At 35.4% G+C, this 13,615-nt stretch overlaps 1 protein-coding gene across 1 annotated transcript; it reads left to right on the top strand.

The window, feature by feature from the left end:
* The first annotated feature begins 8,194 nt into the window (after positions 1 to 8,194).
* Positions 8,195 to 12,507, top strand: LOC117337322. Its single transcript, XM_033898242.1, has 3 exons — positions 8,195 to 8,315; positions 9,914 to 9,977; positions 10,759 to 12,507. Exons 2-3 carry the CDS (start codon positions 9,975 to 9,977, stop codon positions 11,971 to 11,973), a joined length of 1,218 nt encoding a protein of 405 aa, XP_033754133.1. The 5' UTR covers positions 8,195 to 8,315; positions 9,914 to 9,974; the 3' UTR covers positions 11,974 to 12,507.
* The last annotated feature ends 1,108 nt before the right edge of the window (positions 12,508 to 13,615 follow it).

The raw sequence follows: 13,615 nt of genomic DNA, 5'->3' as shown, positions 1-13,615 counted from the left end.
GTCATTTAAGGACGGCCTCCCATGCGTGCGATATGCATGCGTGTGGCGAGTGCGTATGTGTGTTTTGAGAGGCTGCGGTATGTTCGTGTTCAATCTCCTTGTGATAGTCCGGAACTATGGGAGCATCCCGTATACATTGAAGACGCATAAATATTGTTGCATCGCAAAACAAGTAAGACACATGGTCAAATCACCAATTCTCCAAATTCACATAAATATCATATTTTTACTACCAGTTTATGAAGTATGTTATGGGAACATCCTGTATGCTCTAAATCTGTGTAAATATGTATACATTGCAGATTAAACAACAAACAATGCATGTAAATGAAAACTTTATTTATTTTACAACAATTGCGAAACAAGTTATACCAACTTATGTTAACCACGCTTGCTGGCCCGGATGGAAACGCACGAGGGGTCTTACTGTGGAAGGAAACCGGAATACCCGGTGATAACCCACGTGGTCGGGCAGGTGACCCCACACCTTTTCACGTCCGATCGGGGAATCGAACCCAGGCCTTCTAGAAAGGCAAGTGTGTTACCACTGTGCCACCCGACCACCCAAACAATGCAAAAACATGAATTCTCAAAGACAAATAAATATGTTAACCCCCTATCCCCCCAAAACATTATTTCAGCTAGGAAAGAAAAGACATCAAATACATTATTATTTTTTAATTTTAAATTGGAGAAGCAATGCAGTTCTTACATTGAAATATAAGCTTTTTAACAGTAATATAGGTCATTATTGCAAAAAATCTTTAAGCTAATATAATTCTTGGCCATTATATGTCTTATATATGATGTCCATCGCGTCCGCGAAGCTGAAGCACGGTATTCAGAAACAGCGAGTCAGTATCAGGTAGGATACCCAATCACAAGCTAGCATTTCGTTTTCTTTATCCTGACGTGCTTGAGATAACACAATGTCGTCGAAATCATCCTCTTGTATTAGTAAAAGGAAAACACCTACTTTCTACTGTGGCCGCCAAGCTAGATCATGGAGTTGACATTCTGATGCTTACAAAGCTCAAATGGAACTGGTGAAAAAAGGCAGGATGTCGGGAGCGGGTTAAATTGTTTAATTGCTCGTTGATTGTGTATGGCAAGAAATATACTCAGGATGGCAAGACAATTCTGTTCCTAGAAGTTTAGTAACAGTTGCTTGACGGACCATGATACAGACATATTGATTGTCTATAGAGCCATATGCACCCGATATTTCGGTGGGCGTTGCCACGTTCACTGCGCGCACTTGTAACCTCCCTTCGAAATATCTCGTGATACACTCGTCTAGACATTCAATAGCTATAACATGTATTTGCGAAACAGCATAGAAATATTTATTGGGTGTTTGTCCTGTTAGGAAGATGATATAACGCCTGAACAGGTAGTGAAAAGAGGAGGCAACTGCAAGCACACCTTGACACTGCCGACTCCGACAGGCTCAGGGAAACGTTTGATGTAAAAGGCAAAATATGTCTGTTGTGAAAACCCTCTATATTGCATAACATTTTAAGGGTCATCTATATAGCAGAATAATGTTGAATTTCAAACACGAAAAAACATCTACAAATTCGCATGAAAAGTGTCATTAAATATACAAAATGTTTGTCTGAACATGTTCTTAAAATTAGTAATAATTTCCTGTACATCCTAACAGTTTCTTTAACCACTTAACTCCCAACTACGCCAAACTACGCCAATAGCACTTCGGTGCAAGATAAATGGTCGCATCTCCCTTATTTGCTTACCTATTGAAATACCGAATATACCTAATAAAACTGGAGAAAATATCCAACAACATTTGTTCTTTGTAAAATTTCATTTGACAAACTTTTTTTTATGCATTTTATGAGTTGAATAAACAAGCCAACTTTTATTTCGACTATTTTGATTGTTGACGTCGTGTTTCAGCCGGCGTAATCGTCAAAGCGCGGATTCGATTTTGTATCTCACATTACTTAAAATATAGCGAGAAATAATGCCTGTAATTCACAGTAGTGGTAGTTAATACTCTCAATTTTATGTATATTCCACTATTTTACAGGAAACCTCCAAAATGTGATGTTTTTTTGTCAATAAAGTACATGTGATGTATGGTTCTATATCGTACGCAGCACAAATCGACAATTTTTTTTATGATTTTTTTTTTTTTTTTTTCTCGCTTTTGTTTGTTTTTCTGGGTGGGAGGGGGGATGTTACACTAAATTTCATCATTTCACCATTACTGTATTTTGTATCAGAATAATCAATATTTATCTCTATGAATTTAATTTAGACTTTTTACAGTATCAGTATATTACATGCATTTGTATGTAATCATACTGGTACAAATAGTAAAAAGTTCTTGATGTGTTTGCCAAATTTCTGTATATATATGTATGTATCAACTAAAATTGGATAAATTAGATTTTATTGCATTTTACATAATGAAGTAAATGGGAGACGAAAAAGTGAGCCCTTTTAGTGAATTTCAGTTTTGCAGCAGTGGATACATATATAATTAAGAAAAAATGTTGCATGGTATGTTTGTTTATACCAAATAGCTGTTCTTGAGTTTAGCTGGTTGTGAATTCTACAATGTTTGGATCATGGGGTGCAAGTATAGGTTGGATTCATACAAATGTAATCATGTTAGCATAGGGCACATATCCCCAACCCCATATATATAAAGTTTGTACAGTGTTATTGTGCTTACTACAAATGGATGATGATCAACATGTGACACCCCAGCTTTGGTCCGAATTCAAGCATTACTGTATATGTTGTGTCAGATTTTTTTATTTGAAATAGACTGATACATTTATAAATGTATACAGATATAGAGATATAGATAGATGTACATGTATCAGTAAGTTTTCTATGCCAGTAAAGGCCGGAAACATTGTTGAAAGAAAATAATTTGAATAAATCAATTAGACAGTTACTTGTGTTGGCAGATATAATGCTGGTTAGCTAGTAATTATCATTTTATGCTCCATTATGATTAATCCTCTAATGATGCACACAAGACAGAAATAATAAGTAATTACAAGTTTTCGAAGTTATTATTAGTGAGGAGGATGGCACTGAAGCAGGATTATAAACCAGTATTTTTCGGAGTTTCCTCTGACCTTAACACCAAACATAAGACACTTTGATAGAGAGTTGTCCTTTATGAGACATATAATGATCTTACCATCAAAATGTCTTGATGTCTGGCAATAGGGCAAGAAGAAACATTGTTACATGTATGAGTATTTGAAACTCAGACTTGGTGATGGGATGGGCGAGTTTGTTTAACTTTCTAAAAGTTCATTTCAAGGCTTTTTGAAATATTCCACATGAATAATCTCAAGTTATTTTTTTCTTGTATTTTTTAAATAGGACCATGGAAAATAGGATTTTTTAAAGTGAAACAAGCAATCAATGACATATGAATATAGTTTATTTTGTATTTCAGATATTGCCCAATTACTTGTAAGGTCTGGAGCTGTCTCAATTTTACTAGCAAGCCTGGTGTACAAAATTTAATGAGAGCATTGGCTTATGGATGATTCTGCCTAATATATGACATCAAAGGTAAGCTAATTGATGTATCTTAATTATAAATGCACTACAATTAAAATGTTCATTATCTTATAGATTCTGAGGATTTTGTTGTTTTGTTTGAATTGATCATAACTTTCTGCTTTCCTATCCAAATATGTGAGCTCATTTCCTATACTTCAATATTGACTGTTTAAGTTTCATTTGAAATTTTGAAGTGTTCTTTAGAATAAATCTGTAATGCCTTGCAAATAATTTTTTTTATTAGTGTATATAGTTATAGTTATAGTTATAGTTATTTTCCAGTACAGGAACAGAATAAGTTCCTCTACACTGGACTCTCTTAGTATTCTACAATTTGTGTGTAAAGTTCATTTCTAGTTATGGTTGCCTTATAATCATATAAAATGTCCTGAGTTTTCCATATTTCATCTAATCTATTTTTGAAAGTGTTTATATTTTGAGCAGTTCCAACTTCTTCCGGAAGACTGTTCCATATTTTTACAGTTCTAATGGCGAAGGGTTTGCTTCTCAGCGTTGTCCTTGATTGTTGCGGAAATAGCATCTTTGAATTTCCTCGGCCGCTGTGCCGTTTTGCCATGTCCTTCCAAAGTTTTATGAAGCCGCAAGATTCTTGGTCATATATGCCGCTTAACATTTTGTAGACTTCGATCATATCTCCTCTAGCCCGTCTGTACGATATTGTTGGAAGTTTTAATTTCTTAAGCCTTTCTGTATATGATAGGTCGCTCATTCCTGGTAAACATTTGGTTGCTCGTCGTTGTACTGCCTCTAATCTATCAATATCTTTTGCCTTCCAAGGAGCCCAAACCGAACTAGCGTAATCCAGCTGTGATCGTACCAAACTCTTGTATAACAAAAGGAAAGTTTTTATATCCATGAAACTGAATGTTCTTCTTAAAAGTCCAAAAATTTGGTTAGCCTTTTTAACTTTCTCGCTGATGTGGTTTTCAAAGGTAAGTTCCGTATCTACCGTTACACCAATATCCTTTTCCTTGTCTGTTTTTATCAGGTTGTTTCATAGCAATTCATATGACACCGTTGTTGTTTCCATGTTTTGTTGTGCGCGTCCGATATGCATATGTTTGCATTTTTCTGGATGCATTTTAAAAGCCATGTGTTGCTCCAGGTGCTCATCGTGTCCAGGTCCCGCTGTAAAGTACTTTCATCCTCTTTTTTCGTTATAACTTTAAAAAGCTTGGTGTCATCGGCAAACATGTATAAATCGGACTTTACTATTTCTGGAAGATCGTTGATAAATATCACGAACAGTAGAGGGCCATATCTGGATGCTTATGATATTGATTTTCTCCCATTTCAAACTTCAGGTACATCAGCTTTAGGACTTTATTTATATGGATATTTGTGGTGTGACCAATACTAGAAGATAAATGCCATCCCCTGCCACCAGAGACAGCAGATTTGGGCATCTTTTCCCTATAGCTACCTCTCCCACTATTCTGTCATTGATTAAAATTATATAACTTAATATTTGTGTTGGTGTTGTTTTTCAGCTGCTAACAAGCTGAATCATGCAATTCTGATCTTAAGTAAATTATCATTTTCAAAAACATGGTACATTGATATATATATATTATTTAAACCAAATATGGCTTGCCTGGCCAATCATATTAAATAAAGTTCAGAATTCTTTATAATCCATAACCAACATGTAGCCAAGGTTTAAGTGTTTATATCAATCAACTTGTTTGTCTGCCAAACTGGATTATTCAAACTGAAAATTTCATCAATAACATATGTTCCTTTGGGGAACTTGGAATTTATTCACTTGTCTATATATTTCTACATGTCTTTTGTCTGTGAATTCAGTCTAGGACTTCTCTACCAGGAAGACATTCACACACAGAATGATATGGGCAAAGATGGTGATAACCATTTGATTTGCATGCCTTCAATAATTTCAATTTTTATCAGTATAATCTGTTTTTGGTATATTAGTTATACCAGATGCTAGTTATTATGACCTTCGTACTATCTCTGTGAACAAGTGTCTAATTATGATAGGTATTGAAAAACTAGAAGAAATACAACAAGTGAAGTAGATATGAAACATCAAAAGGGTCAGTTGCTAAATTGGTAGCCATGGCAACTAAAAATGGATACAGTTTGTACATACAGTTGAGAGAAATTACAATTTTACATTTTCTACATAACGGTAAAATTCGCATTGGTAAAATCAGCTTCAATATCATGATTTGGCTACACATGTTAGCTGTTGACAAAAATTATAAAATAGGAAAGGAATAAATATAACTAAATATAACTTTTTCGAAAGATGTTTTGAAAGATTACTAATTATTAACGTTAAAACCATGAAAACAACAACCTAATTAAGTATGATTTATGATTAACATTTATAATCCTAATACATTTTGTACAGCAGTCTAAGCTACAAACAGTTTTATATTTTACATTTTTAATCAGATGGGAGCACATGTGGATGTTTTTCTAAGTAAAATATTGCATTTTTACGTATTTTCAATTTTGGTTGCCATGGTAACGTTTTAAATCCAAAAAATTAAAGTTTTGTCATAAAATCTGGATAGGTCCTCTTTACAAGTTTCAATATATATATAGACTGCTGACTAAACAATTATACCTGTAATACAAAACCAAATTTCTTACAATGAAGGCTAGGCAAAGAAAACGGAAATAAAAACTTTTACAAAAATCACTGCTCTTATTTTCAGTCAGTAACCATGACAACAACTGCAAAAAATAGAAAATACTACTATTTGTGTTTATCCCCATTCCTCAAGAGTCTGATATATCATTAATTGTATATATCGGCACTTAATTCACTCTCATCATCTTAAAATGTTTCATAAAATCATAAATTTTGGTAACCATGGTAACGTCAATAATGCAAAAACACCAATTTTGTTATTTGATTTGAAAAGGTTATATTCTCAAGTTTCTAAATATATGTGGGTTGTTTATCAAAAATGTTGACGCAAAAGGGTAAAATCATGATGAACCAAAATGGCGGATTTTTTTCAGTTCCATTAAAAAATCCTGGGAGTTAAGGGTTAATGTAGCATGCCATAATTCTTAGTCGCACAAATAACCAAACCTAGAAAATAGCGAAGCAGTTATGCTCACATGTATCTATAGCACAGGGTAGGAGCATGTGTTTGATTGGATTTGACTTTATGTATATATAGATACTTATTTTGTCGGCCGAAAGGGAGACATTTCAATCAATACAATACTCATATTATATACTATTAAGACATCTGATCATAGTTAGAAGGACCTTTTTAAGACATGTTATTAAACTGGTGAGTTTGAGGCATGTATTTTACCACAAACCATACGGTCTGCTTGCCATGTCGGTCTAGAGGTCTTTATAGTAATTAGAGCATTTGTGATGTTTGAAATACCTCCTTATATGCCATATTTGTGTACAATCAATCATAACCGCCATTTGCATTCCAGGGAAAAAACCCAGTGTTTATAAATATTATAAAAGTCAAATATGGTCAAATCAAGGCTCCTATTTGTGCTTTAGACACTTGTGAGCAAAACGACATGGTTATTTTGTGCAATATATGCGATACAAAGGAGCTAATTATGTCCCCCTAAAACATGCATTTTTCTCATGTTGTGTTGAAAGTTACAAACAGCTTAACACACTACATGTCAACAGCAATTCCCACGGTTTGTAATTTTACATACTTAAAATTCACCCAAATTACACCATAGTAGAAATTTATAAGCTTGTAAAATATCAGTTTTGACTGGATTTGCTGTTTAGATGCCCCTTAAGGGCCTATGTCTTCATGTGATTGACAAAATATGCCTGTAGAATGTATCAATGACTGACATAACTTGTAATGGACTCTGCAATACATATATTGGTACACGATAATGGACTCGTCTCAGACATAATCGCCGTAATTAAGAACGAAGCTACAGGCTGAAGATTACCCAGCACTATTTTCAAATATTGTCCTTTTCTTAACCTTAAACTTCAGAATTGAGAAATAAGAATTTTTAAGAAACCCAAAATTTGAGCATATTCTCGACAAATTTTGTACAAAAAATAAAAAATAAAAAATAAAAACAATTATTAAACAAGCAAGCAAATGTCTTTTATCCATAAAAGTTAACAGGGGTCTAATTGGTAAAAAAATCTCAAATTACTGATCGACAGAAATGCCTTGAAATAAAATATTTGGCTGGTAGGTATCAAGGGCGACGGCCGACAACTTCCACAAAAGGAAATGCCCTTGACCTGCATGTATTCAATGGGTTAACTTTTGTTAAAACACCAAAACAAGATATTTAAATTTAGTGCAATGCAGAGGATCATCAACAAATAAATATAAACTAAGCGATGCAGACTCATTGGGTATGTTGTTCTCATATAGCCCGAAATCAACCAAGCATAAAAATGCATCACCATACTTTTTATATGTTACGTCAAGTGCAAAATATTTACAACTAAAACCATTGCCTAGTATGTACATATACATACAAAGGCGATCGATAGCTAGACAGTGCACCTGTTCACACTGGTTGTTGATTTCTGTGGAAATCCTTAAACTTGTGAGGATGGCAGGGATCTATTAATGTTGTAGACCTATATTTAGTCAACAAAACCATCCGAGATTAATATTGTGTTCTTCTTCTCCGTTTCAAGGAATGAAGATACATATCCATCTATGTAACACCCGTCAAACATACTGCACTGAGTTCTCGGGGATGAGGAACACAGATGTTATGCTGAACTACCAGTGAGTATTTCTGTCACTTGATTTGCCCACTACTCTGTCCACATATGAACTGTATACGTTGCATAGGCTGTGTTTCCTCTGGCCCTGACACCATGTCTGGTGTAGTTTCCTCTGGCCCTGACACAATGTCTGGTGTAGTTTCCTCTGGCCCTGACACCATGTCTGGTGTAGTTTCCTCTGGCCCTGACACCATGTCTGGTGTAGTTTCCTCTGGCCCTGACACCATGTCTGGTGTAGTTTCCTCTGGCCCTGACACCATGTCTGATGTAGTTTCCTCTGGCCCTGACACCATGCCTGGTGTACTGCAGTATTCTGGGACATACTCGTACATGATGTTGTTTTCTTTTCTGTTACGCTCTCGATATTTTCAATGAAACGCAGAATTATGTAATCAAATGTCTCGCCTGTCCCTTTTGTCAGTTTTCACTAGAATTTAGTTATTTTCCCAAAAAACATCAAACAATTAAACCCGTTTTAATTAGTGGGAGCATGATAGTACCTTGTAAACATTGCAGACAATTGTAAATATTGTTGCATTGCAAAAACAAATTAGAAACATTGTAAAATAACTAATTTACAAAATTCATATAAACATGACATTTGTACCTCATGTTAATGAATGAGAATAAGATAGCACCCTGTATACATTTAAGATGTGTAAATATCTGCACGTTGCAAAAACAAAACGCATATATTGAAAAAAATCATTAATTCACAAAATGAACAAAATCATGCAATATCTAAACCCCATCAAAAATCACTCTTCGCGAAATATGAAAAAATACATAAATACAAATAATTTGTTTACAGTTTGAGAATAAACTAAAATTGTAAATCAATTGGAGAAGGAAAACAGATCTGATATCAATTTCTATCCAAAATGGTTTTCTTACCCTTAAACTACCCACAAACACACGAATTAATTTACTATAATGTAACTATACTCGAGAAATTGTTTGAATAACACCGATACCTTTAAAGGAATTGAGCAAAGTATGAAAGCTAAAAGTCCGAATACCTAGCATCCTTATTTTCCAGTCATGCACTGGACCATACATTCTAGATGATGTTCTTAAATTGAGGGGGTGTTGAGATGTCTATGTGATCTTTGGTTTGGTTTGGTTTGGTTTATTTTGTTTAACGTCCTATTAACAGCCAAGGTCATTTAAGGACGACCGCCCGTGCGTGCGACATGCATGCGTGTGTTGAGTGCGTATGTGTGTTTTGGGAGGCTGCGGTATGTTTGTGTTAAGTCTCCTTGCGATAGGCCGGAACTTTTGCCGATTTATAGTGCTACCTCACTGAAGCATACTGCCGAAGACACCCAGCAGGACACCTCACCCGGTCACATTATACTGACTAACTATCACGTTTGGTCAAAGTTTTTTTTAGCAATGCCGCATACATTCTAAGTGGATTGCATAACTTGTCAAGGGTATCCTTGTAAACATATATTTTGTTCATGTTTCGCCCTATTGTTTCCTACCTTGAGTTAGAATAACTAAAATAAGTTCTGATTTTTTCTTTTTTAATATTAATATTCTTTGGTGAGCTTTTCCTTAAATAAGTATAATTCTAATGCACTATATTTTTTCCAGATGCAACCAAAGGTGACATGTTGTAACGACTACATCACAGACAAACCGGAAATAAATAATCATGGTAAGTAAGGTCGGGTGACAGAAGGGCAGGACAACAGAGAGAACGTTGTGGTAAACTATTTTGATTTAATTTGAATTTGTTTAGACACAATTGGATTGTGCACATGTTTTTAACAACTTATAAAAGCCCTCTCCACAAATATATATATTACAAAGATTGTGATAGCGACACAATATACTTATAATGATTATAAAGAAAGAAAAGCAAAGAAGAATAACAGGAAGGAAGACATATCTATAGTTTGGTTTGGTTTATTTTGTTTAACGGCCTATTAATAGCCAGGGTCATTTAAGGACATGCCAGGTTTTGGAGGTGGTGGAAAGCCGGAGTACCCGGAGACAAACCACCGACCTACGGTCTATACCAGGCAACTGCCCAACATGGGTTTCGAACTACCCAGAGGTGGGGGCTAGTGATAAAGTGTCGGGACACAATATCAAGAGATCTAAGAGTTAGATAAATGTTGCTACATTAGGATATACTACGAATTCGGGTCCATAAACCATGTACACACATACATATATATATTTAAATACACTTAAAAATAATAATAAAAAAACTAATGCATTGCATATTCTAGCTACACATCTAATATCAAAGACTGCTTCTTCGAAACATTATCCATTTTCCTAAATATCTCCATTATTTTTTATAATTAGATATACTGTCTAATATTACATCTATATACATAGACTTACTAATTTCCTGGCTATAAATATCCAGCAAAATTGTGTTTGTTGTCAATGAGTTATTTTTTTTATGTTTGTTTTCATTTATTTAGATTCGTCGACTGTGGAGATTACGGAAACTTGTAATAATTGTCGTCATTATCGTTGTGTTTATTCTTCTAAACAACTTCAGTAGTAAGTTATTCAGTGTAAATGAAAACAACCTACCTAAAAGAGTTTTATCTAATGGTAAAAAGTTCCCGGATATTGACAGGCCAGACATTCCTCCAGACGACACGGTGGTCGCAGCATATGTGGAAAAGAAAAGGTCATGGTCGGCTCCTGTGAAGAAGGGGCAAGTTATGTTCCCGGAAAATCGTCCTCTTAGTGGGTATATGGTGTACGACTGTAGCAGAAAATATAACGGGCTGTGTGGCGGATGGTCGGACAGATTGTCCGGCATTCTGAGTACATTTGGTATAGCAATCATATCGCGTCGCCATTTTAAAATCAGACATGACAAACCATGCACGTTTGACAACTACCTTGAACCTAACAAATATGACTGGAAGCTAAACGAGTCTATAATACCTATAACTGCTCAATTCATGTATTTGATTGACAACAACTCATACAATCTTAGGGTTAGTGCTGTTAAAACTAATCATCTTGAAAATGTTTTCCGTGACGACGTCACGCTTATACGGATGAATTGGGATATGACGCAGGACTTTAGGATGCGATCGAATATCACAGAAGATTTTCCATGGATATCAAAACTCCAGTACGCTGATATATATTTTGAATTATATCACTACCTTTTCAAGCCCGGTAAAAAAGTTTTAGACAAATTCGCCGACATTCAAAAAAGAAGAAAGCACGAACTATTAGCATGTTCTCATTCACGTGCAGGGGATATTGGTAATGCACCAAGAGATTTTACAAAAATTTGGAAATTCCTATCGAAATTGGACAATTCAAAATATGATATTTACATAGCATCAGACCAACAATATGTTCGGGATGCTGGTATTAAATATCTCCAAGGATATGACGTCATAACCCTGCCGGGCGTATTGGGAAACATGGACCACGGCTCAGTCGGATGTGACACCTTTATGACGAGTATGGTTGATTTTTACACTCTAACTACATGCGACTTACTGGTAATCACAAACAGCGGTTTTAGTATAATGTCGGCATATGTTAGAGGTATCTCGGACTACTTGTACTGTATGGGAGAGAGTGATGTGTTTCCCTGTTCGCGAAGCGTATTGGAAGATATCTATCCAGGAAATATGCTTGCCCCTCCATTAAAGTTAAACTGACATGGACGCGGCCTAAAAAGCCTTGTGAGTGATATTTGACTTTTCCAACTGCTTCCAGTTTGAACAGGTAGACTTCCTTCCACAGTGTATCTGAGTTTTATCAGCTTGCCGCTGATACCATGTGCGGAAATACGTGCATATCCGACACATAAGAATTACACATGGCCTTATTAAAGATAGGACGTTTTGGTAAGACGATAGAAAAATCGACAATTTTCATCATATCTTGACGTAGAATTAGAGGAAAATTTGCATGATCTCATTCAGCATACAGTATGCCTCAAAAAATATTGAGTACATTATGATCATAGCTCTATATCTATTCTGTTATTCGAGACACCCATTCATACATATATATAAATTGCTGTATCGCTGAATGACAAACCTAAGTATATCTCATACACCAGAGATAGTGAAGTATAATGGTAAGGAGCTGTGCTGTCGATCGAAGAGTCGCTTATTCGAGTCCCAGCAGAAACACTGGGTTAGATTTACGAACAATATTGTTTTGATTTGTTTTTTCATTGGTTTGGTTTGGTTTATTTTGTTTAACGTCCTATTAACAGCTAAGGTCATTTAAGGACGGCCTCCCGTGCGTGCGACATGTATGCGTGCTGTGAGTGCGTATGTGTGTTTTGGGATGCTGCGGTATGTTCGTGTTAAGTCTTGTGATAGGCCGGAACTTTTGCCGATTTATAGTGCTATCTCACTGAAGCATACACCCAGCAGCACACCCCACCCGGTCACATTATACTAACAAACGGGCGAACCAGTCGTCCCTCTCCTAATATGCTGAGTGCTAAGCAGGAGCAGCAGCTACCAATTTTAAAGACTCTGGTATGTTTCGGCCAGGGGACAGAATCCAAAGCCTTCCTCACAGGGGCGAACGCTCAACTAAGGCCAAAAGCGAGGCATTGTCATGGTTACTGTTCTTCTTTTGTTACATAAAACGTGGGGTAAAGCAGGGCGATCCTTTGAGCCCATATATTTTAAACTTATGTGACGAACTACTTAGTGCAGTTGTAAAAATTAATCCAAATATAGATGGAATTACCATAAATAATTCAGAATATCTGGTAAACCATTATCCTATAATCCGAGTTCCCTTGAGTTCTCATTATGGATTGGGGCGATACGGAATTGTGGGGTGGAACTTCTACCCGAAAAATATGTTGTGGAATCACCATGCCAGGGTGTCTTTAAACCAATCGGTATTAAAAACAAGATGGTAAAATAAAAATAATAAAACAGGTTCAAAAATTATTAAAGATTGGTCCTTTATATCATACATTGGAAGAGTAATTATTATTCGAACTCTAGTTTTGCCTATTTTTATTCAGACATGAACGGTCCTCCCTGACCCTCCTTCATCAATTAATACTGAATTACAAACAAAAACACCTTTTAAAAATTCAGTTTCTTGTGAGATTGGAAGCCAGACAAAATAAAGAGAAATATAATGTATAGTGACTATATAAATGGAGGATTACGCCTAGCACATGTTTTAACGTTTTGTCATGCATTAAATATGTCCTGGATAAAAAAGATTATGGATCCTTCAAACCATACAGCATGGAAAACAACACTTCTAGACAAATTAGAATTGGTTGGAGGGGATAGGATTTTTTGTTATGACTAAAGA

This window comes from Pecten maximus, chromosome 11 (assembly GCF_902652985.1).
Source record: "Pecten maximus chromosome 11, xPecMax1.1, whole genome shotgun sequence".
In the NCBI taxonomy this organism is placed as follows: Eukaryota; Metazoa; Mollusca; class Bivalvia; order Pectinida; family Pectinidae; genus Pecten; species Pecten maximus.
The sequence above is the reverse complement of the archived record's forward strand: the minus strand, read 5'-3'. Positions and strand labels throughout refer to the sequence as shown.